Consider the following 18,740-nt stretch of genomic DNA (forward strand, 5'->3'; position numbering starts at 1 on the left):
TAGTAGCTTGAAATACAAAGGTAACATTAGCAACAATAAAATGTCCAATAGCAGTCATCCATAACAACAAATAAATCAGTGAACATATTTGTCTAGAGACACATGATCTGCACTCTCAACATCTCCCCTTTTCGGCTCTTTCTTTCTGCTTTATGTCTTTCTCTCCACAGGGAGGTAGGGCAACAGAAACGGGTGCTGATGTCAGGACCGTCATGGCGTTCAGTGCCCAAGTCAAAGAGCAGCGGCGCTATCCTGCAGGAGCTGCCCTCACCCAGCTGGGGTGGCGGCACCAACACAGGTGTGCGTTAGTGCATGTGTTTGCATTTATTGACTGTAATTTGCATTTGATTTTGATTGAACATTTCATGTGTGTGTGTTTTTCAGGCGGCTCAGGGCGCAGTGAGCTGGATGAGCTGCAGGAGGAGGTGGCGAGAAGAGCCCGCCAGCAAGAGCAGCAGAAGCGGAGGGAGGCTGAGCGTGAGGCGGCCATGGGATTCAACCCCAAACCCAGCAAATTCATGGACCTGGACCAGCTCCAACACCAGGGTATGGAAAAGCAAAGAGGGATAAAGAGAAAGACAGAAAGAGAAAAGTATGAGGGAGGAAGGGTAGAGGAGAAAGAAGAGATTTTAAGGAGCGCAAAAAAGTTTGGTTCACTCAACTTACAGAAAACATTCTCTCAGTTACCTCTAGTGGTATCTATCAACGCAGAGAGCTTGGGCTATATTTGCCCAGGTTTTAAGAAATTTGTCTCTGAGATTTATGTCCCCACTTCCATATAATGGATGGGAATATGATTTTAATTTGTGATACTCACAGCAGTTTATAGGGCCTGTTTGGTGGAAGTTAGTTTTGATGAAAACTATCTGCATGGGAAGATACCAGAATCAGTAATTCGTGAGAAAATATATGTTGTATGTATGTATAGATTTTCGTGAACTGGCCCTTTAAGAAGAAGGGAACTGAATTTAAAGCTGCACAAGGCAACGTTGTATCTTTTTAACCCCAGATTGTATCAAGCCATCTCTGAAAACAATTTCAATCTCACTTTTCACTTACAAAAAATACAACTAATGCGAATGTCTGGCATTTCAATTTGAGGGATGTGGCGCTGTGTTATGATATGGGCTAATAAAATATTTTTATGTTAGAATCTTGCCCGGTGCAACTTTAAGGTCACATTATCACCTGTCATCTAGTTTAGCAGTCACAGTGACTTGTCTGTGCCGTATGATCTCCCCTTTTTCCTCATTCCCATCTGTTCGGCTGTCTCTCTATCTGTCTGTATATTTGTCTACAAGTTCAGTGTGTGTTACTCTGAGTCATACTGTATATATTTGTGTTTGTGTATGTCTTTTCTGAGTGTTTTATGTCAGAACAAATGTGTGTGTGTGTTGTGTCTGACAGTTCCAGCTGAGCTCTAGCTGACTTCAGAGAGTTTTTTTCACCAACATGGTAACTCTTTTGGGACTTTTACTGACCAGCACTGAGTGGGAAACTTTCTCAAAGTGATTCCCATTTCAAATCACAATCCCAGTCTAAGTTCAGACTTCTAGGGAGTTTACAATGTGTGTTTCTTAGTTTGCAAGACAATTCTGTGAGTGTTTGTGATTTTATATGTGTGTGTGTGTGTGTGTGTGCGTGCATTTGTGTGTGTGTGTTTAAGAATGTTTCTCCCTGTATTCATATTTCTATACATGTAAATGTATACATACTATACATATAAATAGTGTAGGTACTTGTGTGTACCTTTGTGTGTATGTGAGATTGTGTGTTCCAGAGCTGTAGACGTGAGACTTAAATCATACTTAAAGGGGCACCAATTTTACATGTCAAAGTTAATTTACTAGTCACTGGGAATAATGACACTGTAATGTGTTCTGTGGCTCTACAGGACCTTCTGGCGTAATGAGTAATAGTATCTGTAGTTACACCAGATGAGTAATCTCACTTTGGGCTTCGGGACTAGTACTACACGTTTACGTTGCAAACTTGGGGCATGGACCATTGAAAGATTTAGGCGTTTACCAGGAATGGAAGGTCTAACAAAAAAACATGAGAGGTGCTAAATATTAAGGGTAGGCTCAAGTGTTTTATTACTAGGAACTAAATGTTAGAAATTGTATCAATTTGTTTTTTTTAGTCACGCTTCAGTATTGCTCAATGGGCAGCTCTGGCACTTTGGTGGATAGATTGCAAAGACATGTTGTTCAAAGACTTACTTACTGGTGATCTCCTGACTTTTTCCTGTATGAGTAAACTTTCATTTCATTTGTACTATACAATACTTTGGTTTCTCATCAAATACCATGAAATCTAATGACTTTCCCATCAACCTCAGCTGTACTTTGTGTTTAGTACTATTTAGCTAATGTTAGTAACAAAGATGGTGAACATGGTAAGTATTTTAACATGCTGAAATTTGCATTCAGCTGAAGGCACAGCTGTGCCTAAGTACAGAGAGTCATAGAGCCGCCAGCAGGGCTGTAGACTCTAAGTCTTTTTTAATCTGTCTCAGGTAAGTCCCCCAACTTTATGGATTTGGGGTACTGAGTCGCTCAAGTAACAGTCAGGACCTGAGACGTGACTTAGACTTCATTGCACTGAGGTTACTTACTTTAGACTTAAAGGTAAAACATTTAAATAAAAAAAACAATTAAAAAAAACAAAATTAAAAAAAGACACATGCTGTGTCATTTTCACCATCAACATTCAGACAGATTTATATCTTGCAATTTGGGACTTTGGGGCTTGACTTAGACATGATCTAAATGGCTTGAGACCTGACTTCAGATTTACCCTGACAGACTGGACACTTGGCTCAAAAGACAGCTCTGGTGTGGTCCACATTCGTGTGTGTGTGTGTGTGTGTGTGTGTGTGTGTGTGTGTATGTGTTTGTGTGTGTGTGTGTGTGTTTTCACGCATACTTAGTCCTTGCATCCACAAATAATATTTGTCTGTGCCTGCGTAACTATTTTAAGAAAATATGTGTCTGTGTGTGTGTGAGAGAGAGCCTTGTCTGAACTGCAGGTGTGCAGGTTTTCCCCCTCTAGCTCAGCACTAACTAAATCTCTATCAGGGATTTTTGTGCTGTGTCCGGTCTGTCCTACTGTGTGTGCTTTAGTGTGTTCAGCCTCATGTACCTGAGACACACACACACACACACACACACACACACACACACACACACACACACACACACACACACACACACACACACCCCTGTGAGTACACTCAACCTTGATGAAGTGAAAGGAAAGGACAACTTGTAAACGAACAGATGGCATCACTATCAGTGCGATTACGTAACAGAATTTGGTTTCCTACATCCGTATTGATGGTTTCAGACGAACTCTAAACAATCTGCCTCAGTGTTTTAGAGGACATTACAACCAACAGAGCTGCCATCAACCTTCCTTTACTCTGTCTCTATCAGTCAAAAGTCTCTAAACTCAAGCCAGGATGGGCGATGGCAGCTCTTTTGTTGTCCTCTTATGCATCTTTTTTATAACCAACTAACACCATCCAGGGTGCGTTCACAAGGCTACGCACCATAGAAAGCTTTGTCCTTTTTTTACTCTCTGGTGTGGCTTCATGAACGTAGCCTCAACTTTGCTCCTCACTTATCTAATCTTGACTTTGTGACTTACTAACTACAGTCCAAGTTTACATATTGATGCATTTACAACAGAGTTGCAAAGTGGGATTAGATCCTGTAAAGTCTTCCTATAAAGTCTTCCTATTTCAAAGTTTTCTTATAATAGTATCCTCAAATTTTTGTCAACATAAAAAAAAGAAAGATAATGTAACTTGACACAGTGATGTTTGTTATAAAGCAGTATTAAATTGAATAACATTAGCCATCATAAGTCACTGGTCATACCAAACCAAGTAAGCCTTTAGTGGCAAAAACCTGTGTGTAAGCAGCACAAAGTAGTCATAGCTTTGTAGAAGAAGGTGCAAATCAGAGCTGCAGAAAATTTGGACTTCTCTTTTGTTGTAAATGGGGATAAAATAAAGCCCCATAGTTATTAAATTCATCTAAAACAGAATGTTTTGTTTACAAAGAGCAATTTCTAGTGAAATTCACCTTGTGATATGTATCCAGTGGTTACTATTTTTGATGTATTATTTAACCAATCTCATCCCACTTTGGAACTCTGTACATGTACATGTTTAAAACACATTGACTTACAGTAGAGGAGCATTATGCATGCCGGCCCCCTCATAACCACTCCTTCTGCTCTGCTTCTATTTTCTCTGTCCCCTTTTGTCTCACCTGTTCTTTCATGCTCATATTTTGTCTCTTTCTTCATCTTTTACTCAATTTAATTTCTGGAATACTTTTCTTTTCCGTTCCCTCACTCTTTCTTTTTCTGCCACTCTGTCATTATATCTTTCTGTCTTTTCTCCTTTTTATCTCCCGCTCTGTTGTTAACATCCTCAGCTGTGCTCAGACCCCTGCATGAGGCTAACGCTCATAGCGGATTGACTGTAGCTGCGTGCATGAGGAGCACTGGGGGCCAAATCAAACGCAGGCAGGAACAGGAAATGGAACGGGACACAGGAAGCACCCGCCCACAGGGGCCCTGCAGGTACCACCACTGTCCCCCCTTATGTGTCCTCAGCGGTGCCTGTCTCAAAACCACCTCAGCACCCCTTCTTCTTTTCCTCCCTCCCTCACTTCGTGTGTGTCCTCAGCTCAAGCTTTCCTTAAACCCACCTCAGGACTCTTCTGTGTGCGTCCTCTGGGTGCTGGCTGCCTAAAAACACCTTAACACCCTCATGTGTGTGTCTTCAGCTCTGGCTGCCAAAGATCCCAGAACCCCTTTTTTTTTGTAACCCCAAGCACTGCACTTTCACATCCTGCTGTATGTGTGTCTGAATGAATGTGTGTTCTCAAGCACTTGGCTATATACAGTAACGTCTTCGTGTTTGTGTGTTTGTTGCAGTGCAGTAAAAACCTGCTTTGCTAGGCTCTGTGTTGCCGTCATATAAAAAGAGAGAGACAGAGTTGCTCTCTGCTTTCCCGTGCTTCACTGCTTCCCTGCATTGTTGTTGTGCTGCTCTTTGTAGTTGTGTGCTGCCAAGGCTTCCCTCAGTTCTTTGTGTTGTCTGTAAAGCTGCAGTCCGTCACTGTGTTTCTGTCCTCTGTGCTGCTGTGCGATTGTAGTCCCAGATCCTGCACTGTGGTTTTGTGTTTTTTTGCTATTTGCTGTTGTGTTTGTGTGTTACAGTAAGTCAGTCTGCGTTCCTCCGGATGTGTTAGTTTTGCTGGGCAAGGGAAGTTTTGTAGGAATTGTCGTACATGATATTTAAAGAGTGAGGCAGCTCATCTAGAATGTGAAATAATCACGTCTAACATATTTAAATAAGATTTAGACTTGCAAGCAAGTATAACAGGGTCCAGGCCTTCCATTGATTTCAGTCAACTGAACATCTTTTGGACTGTTGGTCGAACAAAACAAGCAATCAATTGATTTTAACTGTTCAAAATAGTGACCGGGCTTTTTCCCAATTTTTTTACATTCTAGGCACCAAATTATTAATCAATTAATCAGACAAATACTCAACAAAGAAAATGCACAGCTCAGAGTGGTATAAAATATAGTCTATACTGACAACAATTCATTTACGGGACAGTTCCACTCCTGCTGGAGATCCCACCAGATGTCCCTCATTTTTGGCTGTCTGTCCCTCAGAATCAAAACTATTTACATTTTGTTTGAAATAACATAAATTCTAGATTTAAGTGCCCCTAATCACAAAGACCCAGTCTCCTAGAAGATCTTTGATTAAACTCATGAAGTTAGCAATTACAAATATAGGGAGGAGCCAGTCCCATACATGTCTTAAACATGGTCATTAAAATCGTATATTCTACTCTAAAACATTCTCCCATGACAGCTTGTCAGGAGTCTTTCTGCGACACTTTAAACCAGCTGATTTTATAGTAAATACAATGATTGGATTTGCTAACTTGGTCATGTTAATTACGGGTTAAGGCCCTGTTTCATTAGAACTCAGTTTAATCTACAGCAAAATGTGTTAAAAATGAATAAATTGGAAACCCAAACTGTTAACAACATGATGCAGGGAAGGAGGAGGTAGAGCTCAGCGCTCAGCCTCTTTTATTACCATCCTCCTCTTCTCTATTGATCAACACAAGCCTCTGATTTATAGCTTGCTGCTGCAAAGCCTTCTGGGTAATTACTAAGACTGAAAAAGAGACAAGTTAATGTGGGGGGATGGGGGCTGGTACTCACATAGACACAGACAGGTTTGCGCACACTCTTGTGTCTTTAAAAATAGACCCACAAACTGACAGACTTGCTGTTCACACATACCAACACACACTACTGTAGATCAATATACACGCACACGCACACACACACGCAGCTACTGTGATGGAGTGCAGAATCTCTGCAGAGACGTTCCAATAATGTTTAACATTTATCATATCCTCCACATATTAATGTATGTAAATCAATAAAGTAATATAGTGGCCCACCGAGACTGAATTACTCCAGACTGTAGAAGCCACATTTATTTTCAGTGTTGATTTACTGCATCAATGCAGCAGAGGGTAGTTTGTTGTTTTGATAATCAGATTGAAGTCTTCAAGTGTTTGGTTGTTTGAGCTGGATGTGTTCAGATCAGAGAGTTACATGTGGTGAACCTGCAGCGATCTGTCAGTCAATGGAGCTGAGCTTATGCCTGTCTCATAAACAGCATGGCTGTGGATCCCATACACAAAGCGGTGCTTGCACAAGGCTGCATCATTGTGTGCTCGTAGCTGTTTGTTGTGTATGAAAGTATGAGAGCTTGTGTGTGTTTGTACGTGTGTGTCTGTTTTGCTGCTTGTTTATCCTGTAGTGCTGTTGTGACCTTCCCCTATGCAGTAACTCACCTGACGTCAGAGCAGCTCTGTTTTTTTAGTTTTTTTTTTTTTTTTTTTACTTGCTGCTGGCTTACTGACACCCTCCCTCTCTTGTGTCCTCCAGTGAACAGCCTGGCCCGGTCCAAGTACTGCTGACGCCCAATCAGGAGGAGGAAGAGGACCAGGCAGCGCCCAACCAGGATGCTGTTCTGGGCCCGGACCCGCCTGCTCCTCCACCCTATCGGCCTGCTCCCCCTCGACCCCTGCTCACCCTCAGCATCCCTCACCCTTGCGCACCTTCTAGCCAAGGGGAGGAGGAGGAGGGTGGATGCATGGGGAGGAGATGGGAGGAAGGCAAGGATGGGAGGGAGGGGACAGGGGTGAGGCTGTGTGAGTTGCTGCAGGCAGGGGGGGTGAGTGTCAGACCCCTGGGGAAGCACTTAGCCATCTCTCTGCCCTCGCTTCCTCTGCGTCTCTGGGATACACACATTGCACACTCCCCACACCTTGAACCCACACACACACACCCTCCCTCTCCATCCTCTACTCCTCCCCCATCTTGCCCTCTGGAAGCCTCTGGGCAAAGGAAACTTCTCATGCCTCTCTGGCAGCCCCCCCAGCCCCATTCGCCCACTGGTGCTGCTCAGCATTGGCAGATGCACGAAGCTGCCGCCGACAGCGGCACACGTCATTGGTCCTCCTGGAGTTTGGACCGCCCCGACGCCGTGGTGACACCATATGAAACGCCCCCGGACCGCTGTGTCCCCATCAGGCCGCAGACCTCCAGTCAGCACTACAGCTACAGTTGCCAGTCCTCTCCAGGGCACTACAGCTCCCAGCATGCCCCAGGGCAACACAGTGATCCCTGTTGTGCCCGTGAAGAGGCTGAGTTGTCTGAGCTTGACTCCCTATACCAGGCCAGTCTGCTGGCTGGAAAGATAGGTACATGCACGCACACACACGCACATACACATACTGTATGCAGTCATTCACAAAACCAAGAGCTACCACAATACTTTGGAAAACTTCTAAAAATGTAATAAAATGAAATGTCATAGTTTAGTGTGTATTGTCGTTATTTGTATTTTTGTGTTTTTTTAAACCCGCCTGTGTGTGTTTTAAGGCTGCAGCCCATCAGAGAGGCTCATATCCAGGGTGGGAGGGCAGACTCGCTCTAAGACCCCCAACGCAGACATGGAGAGGAGTGTGTACGGGGCGGACTGCACCAGCACCCCCACCTACCTCAACAAGGTATTGTCTATGGAGCCTTTCCAACAGAATCCCCTCACGTGCTCGCAGGTCATTAGTTGGATCAAATTTTCCAGCGTCTGACAGACATTTTCTCCCTCTGCAGCCAATGATGTTGCGGGATCTGCGTTGTGGGGTGGAGCCTGGTGATGGGGAAAACCTGAGACAAATTGGACGCAGCCTGAGCGGCACAGTAGTGACCTCGCGCCGCAGCCGGCTGACTGCAACCCGCAGCTTTGTGAGTGTGACTTCCTGGGCTCTGCTGCCTCCCTTTGGCCGTGTTGTTAAACTGCATCTGCCTGATATCCCGTTACCGTGGCACTTTACACATTGCTTTTCCCTGTGCTCTTCTCCGCTGCTGTTTGTCTCGTTTCTCTTTTTTGTCCTGCTCGATTTCCAATCTGTCCTCCTCTCTCTGCTTCTCCTTCTCTTTCTGTCTCAAAGGTAAAGCAGGCTGATGTCAGTGCCTCTCCTTGCTTACTTCCTCTCTTCTGAGTCCCTGTTGCTATTCCACCACTATCATCTCCTCCATCCTTCTCATCACCAACACCTTCTCATCACCACTTCCCTCCACTGCTTCACAGGTAAACACTGACTGCGCTGAGCTCATATGGCGTTACTCCTCTAACCTTTTAAGGAAAATACCACTCATCTGCTCAAGACTGTGAAGAGTTGGCATATCTCCTTGGTTTAGTTATTCTGAGTGCCAGATGAGTGTTTTTCTGAGCAATTTCTAAATCAGGTCACAATAGAAAAGTATTTTCTTGATATTTTATGATTTTTATGGTGAACATTTTAATTTCTGGCAAACTCATGTGTCACAAAGACAGACTAAGCCCCCTAATTGCACACAAATATGTCCTGGGGATGTGCACTAATTTGTGATTTTTCAATTCAACTTTATTTATAGTATAACATCATAACAAGAGTTATCTCAAGACACTTTACACATAGAGTAGGGATAAACCACACTTTATAATTTACAAAGACCCAACAATTCCAGTAATTCCCCCAAGAGCAAGCATTTGGTGCGACAGTGGCGAAGAAAAACTTACTTTGTGTCATAACCGTTAAAGGTATGTAGCAAGATTCACTCTCTGCATTTAACCCATCCCTCAAGGGAGCAGTCAGCAGCCATTTACAGTGCCAGGGTACTGACTGGAGGAACTAGTATATGTTTTGTTTTTTTATGGTGGTGGAAGCACCCAGAGGAAACCCACACAAACATGGGGAGAACGTACAAACTCCACACAGAAAGGACTGAAAAGACCTGGATTCAAACCTAGAACCTTCTTGCTGTGAGGCCACAGTGCTAGCCATTGGGCCACCATGCTGTTGTGGTATGCTGTGGAGATCCAAAGGTTATTTTCATCCCCGGGCAAATCTACATGTGTCAAATTTAGTCAAAGCATCCAGCAGAAATCGCATACCTTCTATGAACTAACTGTAACTTTTCTTTAAGGACACATCACAATTGAGCTCAACAACAACATCATCAGGTTATTTCCAACTTTGGAAGCCTTACTCCAGGCCAGGATGACATGTAGAAAAACTGCAGACCTGTCTCGTTTGTTTGTTGAGGTGTCTCTTTTTAGAGTCTTGTTATGGTCTGAAAAGCAGAGGCATCAGCTCCAATTTTTACACCTCTTCAGTTTTAGAGTGAAAAAATCACACCTCACTGTGGGAGCTGAGGCTAATGCACATCGATCTGAAATATTTTCAACGAGATGTTTTTATTCTCTCTAGTAAAAAAACTTTTTTTTTCCAGTAGTAAGTCCATCATTTTGCCCTAAACGACAGCTTGGAACAACTGGCTCAAACACTGTATCACTGCATGCGTCACTTCCCTTCAGTTCTTAACTTTTTAGACGAAACACTGACAACAGAAACTTTTATTTTATTTTTTATTTTTTTATTTTTTAATATGTAATCAAAATAAAATAAATAAAGAATTGTGGGACAAGGTGCCTGAGGTGTTGGTACCTAAATAATGAGGAAACCAGGAAACAATGATATTACAAATACAAAACAGAAAAATAAATAAACAGCAAGTAGACACTGACCCTTAAAACCTGTCGGATTTATATTCAGTCTGTCTGAGATGTGAGGTGAATCCAAATAAAACTGGTCTCAATATACAAGGCTTTATTCCCCAAATATTTTTGGGGTTGCATGTCGGCTGCATGTCTTTGTTCTGTGGATGTAAACATTATAACCCAGTTTGAAAAAAAACCTGGATAAGCCAGCTTGAGTTCTGATCCAGGTATCCTATCATTCCCTGGAATCAAGGCCCATTGGCTGCACATACTCAGAAACCTGCATTAATTATACAGGGAAAATAAATAACCAGGTTTGTAAAGTTCCACGTAAAGGTCATTGTGTGGTTTGTGAGATTGTTTCTATCTTTTTTTCAGTAAAGCAATTAGTCAAATGACTAGAGAAAACTAGACAAGAGGAATATAAATTACCATAAATACATTGTTGGTTAGAAAAGGTTGAATCTTTTTTGTTGAGTACAAAATAGTATATTCACTATTCTTTAAACCTAAATTTGTGGATAGCTTAAAATTAATTTAGTTAATCTCAAAACATCCCTCTTTTGCTGAAATTCATGTACATCTTATGTCCATGTCCATGTGTTTTTTCTCTTTTATAAATGTTGCTGCAGTCAATTCATGGAAGTTATTTCTTTCCCCTTTTTATGTGAATGTTTTATCTTATATTATATATTAATTTGCATTGCAGCCATGTGCTGGATGAGGCCTTTTGGTGTGCTGTCATATCCCTTTACTAATTCACAGAACTTTACATTAGATTTCAAAGTGTCCAGAGATAAATAAGAGGAAAAGGCCAATAAATTGATGTAGAAGACATGACTTGTTATTTTATTTCAACTGAAATGGTGCTGAAAAAAAAAATGGCCTTGTGTGTTTGAACTTAAATCAATGCATTGGTTCAGGGTGGTGAAGACATGTGGGACAAAATTTCCTACTTGGGGATCAGATTTAAGTAGAAAGTGGGGAACACCAGGGTTCGAGTAGTTTAAAACTTGCACCAAATAGCACATGACATGTTGTTTAGACCCTGTGTTTGCATGTGTTGAACATTTGTGGCAAGCTCAAACTGATTTCTACGTGAAGGATCGGTATACCTCTTCCACATTTCATAGTTTAGCCGTACAAATTCTCTCTAAATGTTTGAATGCACCTTCATGCTACTGTAATTTGTCTTTTCTCTTGTCTCAGGAGCGGTCTGGCAGTGCGGTGAGTTTCTGGCTGTGTCTGACGGGGGTCAAGCTGTCTTCTGACCAGAGTCCCGCGTTGCTTCACTAATGTCCCACGGCGTCCACCTCCACGTGGGGTATCAGCGCCGGGGCCCGTCTCACGGAGCTGGAATTGGCTCAGGAGGATCTAACGCAACTCCTATCTTGTTCCTCCTCCTCCTTCCTCAAACAACATGCACACGCAAACACATGCACGCACACATGCACATCTGCACTGACATAGAGCCTCCCTCAGCGCCTGCAGCACCCCGCTTAGCCTCTCCTTGCCTCCCTCCCTCCCTTACTCTCCCTCTCCCTCTTGACCTACTATTCTGTCTATGCAGTCACTCTGACCCCCCAACTACAACCTCAACCTTCCCCCCTACTTCCCGGGACTGTTGTTTCTCGTCTCCCCCCTGGGTTTTCAGAGGGCGTCCCTGTGCAGTCAGCCTGGCGAGCATGCCGCTTTCGGTGGTGTTGTTGGTTTGGTTGCTCACTGGCGGATCTGACTATGACCTAAGCTCTCGGCAGACTCGTCCTCCATCCTTCAGGACCCTAAGCTCAAGGGGGAGACTCTTACCTAGTAGCCACGCCTCTTCCTCTTTCTTCACGGGCATTTCTTATTGGACGTACACATAGCCGAACTGGGTCTGTTTCAGATGGACAGCCATATTTTTCCTCTTTGTTTTGGGGTTTGTTTGTCTTTTTCTTCCTGTGTGCGCGCACAGTAACCTTGCCCGAGACCGAACTCACTAATAACTAAAAGTCATGTACAGAAAAAGTCATGTATGAAACCTGTATGTTACTAAATAAGACCTTATGGAATGTTGATAATGATAATTAACAAATATTGATAAACTTAAAGTGGTACTTCCTCATGTCTGCATTTCAAATAGAAGTGGAGTGCACTTCACAAGTGTCTAGCTGGAGTTTCCGCCCCCAAACTGCTCGCCGACCTAATGACAGCTCTCCCGTTTCTACCGGGAGATTAAACAAGAAAAGCGCTTCCTTTTTTTTTGGGCTTCTTTACTTGTTCTCTTTTTTTTTCCTTCTTGCTGTATTTTATTCGCGCTTGCTTTTTTTCTTCCGAAACAGGAAACAGTAGCACCAGAATAAGGCCAAACGGGGAGGAAAGTCGGGAAGGAATGAGAGTATGTAGGTTAGGAAACCCTTCTCTTACTGTAGGCTTTATCAATGAAAAAAGGGATTGACTCAAGTGCGCTTTACAAGGTTACATGGCAGAAGTGCACTTTCCGAAGGCTATTTGACGGAGGAGCAGCTGGAGAGAAGTCAATGGCATTTGTTTTACTTAAAGGCCTCAGGTGAACTTCAGTGGCACTTATCAATTTACTCTTAATTATTTCCCTCTCCCACTGAAACTGGTTTTGAGACCTCAGATGTGAATAGAAAATGCTCATCTTCAGCCTGAGACAGTGACATGTCTAATATGAATATGCTTTATATAATATATATGTATTAGAGGTATTTTTTCAGCCAGTGAGCTAACTTCTTCAGAGATGTCAACCATTCCTCAGTTGTATGAACAGTTATTATACAGTAATGAACAGTTATAACTTGATTCACCCCTTTTTCTGAGGAGCAGCGTGTAGCGTACATTTATTATATGCTTTATTAAATATGATATCAAATAACAAAGTCCTTATACAACAACTGGCCCATGTTAATTTCTTCAAGAATTTACTGATGTTGATTGATCGTTGTAACTAAACCAAAGGTTGGCACTTAACTCAGAGAGCGTATATTTAACATTGCTGTTTCTGTTTTCATTTAGGTTCAGATTTTGTTGTTGTTTTTTTTGTTTCTTCGATTGTTTGTTTGTTTTTGGGTTCTGGATGTGGGAGAATGTAGCCAATTGTAGCGCATGAGTCCGCTATGCAAATCAACCTTCCCTCACGATCTTGTATCAGAGATAGTCAGGAGGCAGACACACCCACCCACCGGCGCTCTCATGGACTCTGGCAGAGACAAAGAGAGGTGGAGGAGTTCTTAAGTTTAATGCTGCTGGTGAACTTTGTTGTTCTGCATCTAACTACTATGTTTCACCCAATGGAATGCAAAAAGAGAGCAACGAGTCGGTAGAAAGCAAAAAGAAAGAAAGAGAGCGAATGAATGTAAACTAAAGGATGAAAGTGTATGTTTGTGAATGATGTGATGGTGCGAGACAAGAGAGGTTTGAAAAGTAAAGAGTTAACCACTGCAGATGGTTTATTGTATGTGGGTGTGTGTAGACTGTGTGTGTCAGTTCTGGGGTGGTGATGCTCGGGGAAAGAGGGAACCTGTATTTTTGCAATAAAGTTATTACCAATGCACTCCCACAGGGGGCGTAACCACCGTACAACGTCTCTGTCATCATTGGTTTCTGCTAATCATGGATCACACAAATCTGATTTTATATTTGTGTTTACAAAACTGTGTTTCTTTTATTCTCTATATCTCAAAATGTTACATGGTAGCATTTGCATTTTGAGACTTTACTTGTGTTGGTAGTTTCACACCATATAGACTACTTGTAAAATAAATTATTAAAGCTCAGAAAAAGCTCCTACCTAAATCTTTAAATAGGTGTCAGCTCTCGTACCATACTACTCAGACATGAAAACGACCTAAATTAAATGTCACAGCACTAATTTCTATAGAGTTAATGAATTTATTTTACAAAGTGCTAATTTGCTGACTGACTCGGGCCTGTCGGGATAAGACACTACATCTTTGGACATACTTTCACTCAAAATATCCAGACATGTCTTGACTAGCCACACTGCTTGTGTTTGCCCCCATTGTATTTGATACCTTCACAGGATTATCTGTGGCCCCTTTGCGGGGCAATTGCGTTTGCACCAGCAAAAACATGAAATTCTAATATCTAATTACGTACTTCATACAGTGATGTTAATATTGTGCTTTTATGAATGGAGAAAGTGCAAACGACTTTTCTCATACTCTAAATGTGTAAAGTAAGAGAGAAATAATAGCCTGATTTCATATGAGCTATATGTTTTCTTTTTTAAAGTCTGAAAAATCAAAGTACTTTATAGAATACCACACACATCATATTTACAATGGTATTTGAGTCTGAATTTCAACAAGATTGGTAGCCTAATTTGTTTTGTGCATGCAAACTGCCAATGACGTTTAATACTGCATTTCTATATTTGTAGCCTTGATTTGGGGGCGTCTTTGACTGATGTAAACAGGAAGTAGAATGTTGCCGTCCAGGGGGTCGGCTACAACTTGAGCCCCGATTTTGTTTGGCTTATATTTGTTTACATTTTGGCAAATTATCACCGACTTATCTATTAGCGGTTCCTGTCTGTAAGTGACCCTTGGATGCACATCCAGCTGTCCTTACGTTACTTTGAAACTAAAGAAAACTTCAAAACGTGAAGATTCTCAGACAAGTTCGGGAGCGTTTTATTCCTAAGATTTCTTAAGCGGATTTATGGACGTTATTTGCCATGGACATTGGGTATAACCGGTAAGTGTCAATCACACTGAATGTAAAAATGTGTGTTTCATTATTGTGTGTTCCGATTTGACTGAGGAGGACTCTTTTTGAATTGAGACTCGCGCCTCACGTCAGGTGGATTATTAATTTCCTTATTTCACTTGGGAAAAGAACAATCCCCAAAAATGCTAAAACAAGACGTAATAAGAAATATGCAAATGCTGTGAAACGTAAAGCATGCGGGGCTGCTGTGTAACACTGTAAACGTGGGCCAAATAGGCATATATTTACAATTTAGTTTTTCCCTTTTCTGTTACTTTATAGCCTTCTTCTACTTCTCTACCGTACAATTCAAGCCAGTCTGTAGTTTATGCCTCTACCACTAGATGTAAGCAGTGATACACTGGCCTCCCACATGCATTCTCACACATGCATCAGTCACTCACAACACACTCACTCACAACACACTCACACACACACGCACACACACACACACACGCACACACACTCACACACACACACACACTCACTAACAAACACAGACAGCATTTTGCTGTCATAGTCCCCTCACGACCAAAGGTGACAATTGAAGGTTTGCCAATTATTGCTGTGAATACAGAAAGAAGAAAACTCAGGAATCCCTGCAGAACAGAGCAGAGAAAGAGTGATGAATCAATAGCCATTCTTACCTGTCATATGCACCTCTCTCTGGTACTCAGAGAGTACATTTAACGGTTCTTATATGTCAGTGTGTGTGTGTTTATGTTTGTCCTGCTATCCTTTTGACAACCAGTGACTTGAATTCAAAGATACTGTAGCATGTTTTGTTGCTAAGTGCTGCCATTTGTGTACGAATGTACTCTAATGTATCTCTTTGCTTAAAACAAACTTCCGCCTTGATATCAGAAGTGTGCAGTTTGCACTTTAAAATACAAAATTCACCTCTCGGCTCTATTTCAAGACTGGCAACATGATAGATAGATAGGTAGATAGATAGATAGATAGATAGATAGATAGATATATAGATAGTGGTAGTAAATCATCCAATGTCAAATCATGACAAGAGATGAGGAGTTTTGTTTTGAAACTAAGTTTTGAACTGAGCCATGTTGGTTTTGAAAAAACTGACTTTTCAGAAGGAAACGGATCACTTTTTGATCTCCAACAAATGGGAAAATTCCAGTGTTGCAGCAGCAACATATCAGACACACATCACACATACAGAATATACAGGAAATAACAGGATACAATATAACAACAAATAATTTAAAATATGTACAATTTGGGAATAAATAATCTAAAAATGTACAACGTTTGAACTATTATTGATAAAGCTGTAGCTAACGTGAATATTGGATGTAACTGTTGTGCGAGCTGCACTCAGTGTAGCCATGATGTTGTTATTATTAGAAAATTACAACAAAGATTGCCAGATTGCCCAGGAGCCACAGGCTACACTGAAAGTTATGCTAGGCTGTAGGCCTGTAATCATTATTACATAATTGTCTAATTGTGAATGTTTTGACTTAATCAATTTCTTTGTTTAACCCCAATTAATTGCTTAAGGTCTTGAGGCGTATGACTGGTAATTGTTGATTTTGTTTAGACATGCCAAATAGTAATTATATAGGTGATTATTGGTCCGACTATATTTTTTTATAATTATTTCAATTGTTAGTTGTTGGCACTTGACCATATACACGTTCATAGCAACAAAAATGACAAGGGGAGGATACAATTAGAAGGAATGTTTTATGGAAATAAAGAGGCATTGTTTACTTCCCAGGCTTTGTATTCGTGTTACTGCGTTATCTGAGTCACATAACTTATAAAAAAAACTGGTTACAGCTCTACTAGGGTGCAATGTTGTAGTTTTGTTGTTGCTGCAGGTGGATGGAGAAGATAGGACTTGATACAATACAAGTGTGTGCAAGGAAATGTTTTGATCAGAGTGTATAAAAACATAAAAGAGGTTTGTTGTTGACAGTTGATGATGTTACGGAGGCGTCTCTAATTAGAGATACAATGGTGAGTCGGTTGATTTCTTATTTAATGAATGAGACGTTGCTAAGAGAAGCAGACCTCTCTTTGAATAATGTAATCAGCATTTTTCAAGCATCGAGACCACGGAGCCCGACTGAAACAAACCTTAACATGCAAACACATTAGCAATCATGTGTTAGATGTAGTAAAACAGAAACACAAAGCATAAAAACGAAGACAAACTTCAAAGTTCAAAAGCAGTGATGTGGAAATGGACATGTACCATGTACCTGCCCAGCATTTGTTGGTCCACAGGCAAATCATATGGAGAATTAAACAAGACTCAAGAGGCCACATACAGTATTGTCGGGTGGATGAATGGCTCCAGAAACCTCCTCCCAAACCTTTCCATCCAGGTTTGTCAAAGTACAGCCAATGAATATATATCCAACCCAGTCTCACGGCACTTTGTGATGGCCTCAGAAAAAGAATTCTATTAGATCGTGATACCATCACGATATTTTGAAAATGTTGTGATGGGGGTCATGTTTTTTAAACTAATGTATTTTAATATGAAGCATCTTTTGTGGTTACAGCACAGTTCTTTCTACCAGTCAGGCCGCAGCAGAGAAGTTCTATACAGCTTTGCTATTATTGGTATTTTTAGCCCAATAACGCTGTTTTAATCAACATTTATTCACAAGATCTTATCATGTTTCATACATATTTCCTTTAATGTTGTTATTTCGGACAGGGAAGCTGGATTGCGTTGATGTTTATTGATATTTTTAAATCTATAATGCTATATATGTCAACATTTATTTAGACATATCATGGTATGCATTTCTTTATTTTTATATATATATTATTTTTTAATTGGTTTGGATATTCTGAGTTTGCTGTACCCTTTATAAGGATGCTGGTAAGCACTTTCCTTGTGCCTTGTTCATTGCTTTTTTGTTGAACTTATAATTTATATTCCTTCTTGTTGTATCTCATTAGAGTTGTGTATTTGTTTTTACATATTTTATGCTTATTTTTTGTATAAATAATAGGTTTTTCTTTTGCAAGCATTTTCTAGTCCCCTAGCAATCCAGGTCTTTTCTTCATATTGTTGCCTTCTGTGAGTTTGTGTCCGGTAGTGATAATCATACAGGGTGGTGAGAGCAGATAGGAATTCATTATAAGCTTGGTTTGGATTATTATTTGAGTATACATTATTTCATCTGTGTGAATTTAAAGCCTCTTTAAAAGCCCTGATGGTTTCTGATGTTCTCAGGCAAGTGAGTCAATGGGGGGTCAATGTTTTTATGGATCTTGTACAGTTGTAAAAATAGGGACGTGGTCACTAATGTCATTAATAAGCAGTCGACTTACTACTCTGTTCATGATGTCATTGCTGAAAATATTATCTTTTAATTGTCCCTGGTTATTCTGGTTGGCTTTATGATGGTAGGAATAAGACTTAAACTGTACATTATGTCCATACAATCTCTATTATTTTTGTTGTCCTTCAGTATGTTTAAATCCCCACAAACAAATAACATCTTTCATTTCATTCATTTATTTGACTGTACATTTCATTAATTTCAATCATTTTCATTGATTAAGTGAAGGCAGGATCCTGGACTTCTATATATACAACTTATTATTATGTTCTTAGACTTTTTAACATCTATTCCTAAAGTTATGCATTCCATGACATTTTCAGTTGTTGTTGACATACTTTCTACAATTTTGCATTTTAAATCATCATCATTTTCACATAGAGTGCAACCCCTCAACCCATTTTGTTTTTTCAGTTGGTGTTGAATAGTTTGTACCCCTTTATTTCTACATTCTCCCCCTTCTCATCATTTAACCAGGCTTCAGATACAGGAACTACACTAAAAATGGCATA

General features: G+C 40.9%; 1 protein-coding gene across 1 annotated transcript in view; it reads left to right on the forward strand.

The window, feature by feature from the left end:
• The window catches only part of usp54b (ubiquitin specific peptidase 54b), a 55,738-nt gene extending 41,994 nt beyond the window's left edge, over positions 1–13,744 (forward strand). The window contains 7 exon segments of the mRNA XM_032503244.1: positions 171–298; positions 385–546; positions 4,449–4,596; positions 7,006–7,823; positions 8,005–8,132; positions 8,236–8,367; positions 11,375–13,744. Of these exon segments, the coding sequence (XP_032359135.1) occupies positions 171–298; positions 385–546; positions 4,449–4,596; positions 7,006–7,823; positions 8,005–8,132; positions 8,236–8,367; positions 11,375–11,461 (1,603 nt within the window). The 3' untranslated portion in view covers positions 11,462–13,744.
• The last annotated feature ends 4,996 nt before the right edge of the window (positions 13,745–18,740 follow it).

This window comes from Etheostoma spectabile, chromosome 21, assembly GCF_008692095.1.
Source record: "Etheostoma spectabile isolate EspeVRDwgs_2016 chromosome 21, UIUC_Espe_1.0, whole genome shotgun sequence".
Classification (NCBI taxonomy): Eukaryota; Metazoa; Chordata; class Actinopteri; order Perciformes; family Percidae; genus Etheostoma; species Etheostoma spectabile.